The following is a 1,983-nucleotide window of genomic DNA, read 5'->3' on the forward strand; positions in this document are numbered from 1 at the left end:
ACGGACATACAAATAAAGTCAGATATTCAGGGTTTGGTCTGCAGCGGGTCTGTAATCAACCGTTTAGCATGGCTCCACTTTGAAGTGTGAACCATTGAAGCAATGCTTCGATCCATTAGCTTGTTGGTTCTTTGATTTGCTGCTCTTCAGAAATGGCAAGTCCGCTTCTTAACCCTTCCCAAAGGTTCCCAAAGAAAAAGATGTGCACGAAGGACACAGTACAATGTGAGGGACAGGTTGAGAAAAAAGGCTGGAGTTTTGTTTTTTATGTTCCAAACACTACCTGTGTGTCACCTTGTGGGTTTTTGTCAAACATAATGTCCTTAATATGTGTCTTCTTATTTCTGGTAACTTCAAACCATAAAGAAGAGGATTCAAAATAGGAGGAATGACAACAAATTCTAGTGATAAAATTATAGCCACAAATGGATTTAAGTGTTCAACATTGTATCGACTCAGGGCAATATCACAAAATCCAGTGATTGAATAAATCACAAATGAGACAATATGTGGCAGACAACTCTGGAAGACCTTCTGCCTGATTTCTACTGAGCTTTTCAGACACACAAACACAATTCGCAAGTAAGTGTACAACACATATAAAAGTGGGAGGAAAACCGTCATAATGGTCAGCAGCATACCAACAATATTGTTAACCACGGTGGTAACGCAAGACAGTTTAGCAACATTCCAGTTGGCACAATAAACCTTCTTTATCTCTCTGCCACAGAATGGAAGTGTTGCGGATAAAGAAATGACCGCAGTGAGAATCACGGCCGGCCAAATCCAGGCAAACGCACCCAACTTCATCACTGTTTTTGGTGTCATCTTTGTGTGATAGTGTAAAGGATGACACACAGCAACATACCTGTCGTACGCCATAACACCTAAGATGGTCAATTCACAAGAACCGTAGCTGTATATAACATAGATCTGAAAAAAACAAGCTGGATGTGAGATCAAATGAGTGTCAGACAGAAGATCCATGAGGAATCTGGGGAAGAAGCCAGAAGAACCGTACAGAGCGTTAACAGACAGAAAGGCAATAAAAATATACATGGGCTCATGGAGCATTCGCTCCCTCGATATCACCAGGATTAGGACCAGATTAGCAGAGACGATGAAGCTGTAGAGGAGGAGGCAAAAGACAAAAGCTGCATAACGATATTGTCCAATATTTTCAAACATGGTGAGGTTAAAGTAAAAGAAGACAGTAATATTTTCCATTACAAAGATACAAACACCAACTCCAGATTCAGTTTTTGGGTCTGTTACGAAGCTTCTGGTAACATCGGTGCAAAGAAAGCATTTGAAGTGTGAATTTGTTCATGTCACTGCACTGCCTTAATCACACTAACTTCCCATGTTGTTGCATCCTCAACCACGCAACACCATGTACTTAACATGTGTGTTGATGGGTTTTGTAGCTGACAACAAATACACATGATGGGAGGAGATGAGTTACGTCACTGTTGTAATAGGGCACAGCTATTCTTGTCTCTGCGGCAGTCATGTTTCTCCGCAAGTTAATGTTTTTGTTGTCAGAGAAAATAAAACTGGGGGTCAATTCCCTGTGACCCCCAGCTGACCTCACAATTAACGACTATGACCTTTAACCCCTCACCCTCTGATGTCACAATAATATCATGACTAATAATAATCATATTGTTGTGAAAGTGTAGGTACACGGACCCACAACAGGGGGCGTTAATGAACGGACAATGGATAAGCCAAAAGTAACAATTTAATGTTGTAAATTGTGCACAACAGAATACAGACAACAACCAGTTTGGAACTACAGTCAATTACACGTTGGGTGACGTGTGGGCAGGCTTGAGGATAGGAGACGCCTGTCCAGAACCGAGCCGGATCCCACACGGCCCTCACCGCCAACGGATCTGAAGAACACCGGAGCCGCAAAGTCCTGGGTCCCCAGGTGGTCACCGTCTCCAGCTGTCAGACCTGGTACTGCTGGCAGAGAAC

The 1,983-nt window shown here is 42.7% G+C and overlaps 1 protein-coding gene across 1 annotated transcript; it reads right to left on the reverse strand.

The window, feature by feature from the left end:
- Window positions 1–279: 279 nt before the first annotated feature.
- LOC117524328 (olfactory receptor 10A3-like) lies at window positions 280–1,227 on the reverse strand. The gene has a single exon (XM_034186089.1). The coding sequence runs from the start codon at window positions 1,225–1,227 to the stop codon at window positions 280–282; it is 948 nt and encodes a 315-aa protein (XP_034041980.1).
- Between the last annotated feature and the right edge of the window lie 756 nt (window positions 1,228–1,983).

This window comes from Thalassophryne amazonica, chromosome 14 (genome assembly GCF_902500255.1).
Source record: "Thalassophryne amazonica chromosome 14, fThaAma1.1, whole genome shotgun sequence".
In the NCBI taxonomy this organism is placed as follows: Eukaryota; Metazoa; Chordata; class Actinopteri; order Batrachoidiformes; family Batrachoididae; genus Thalassophryne; species Thalassophryne amazonica.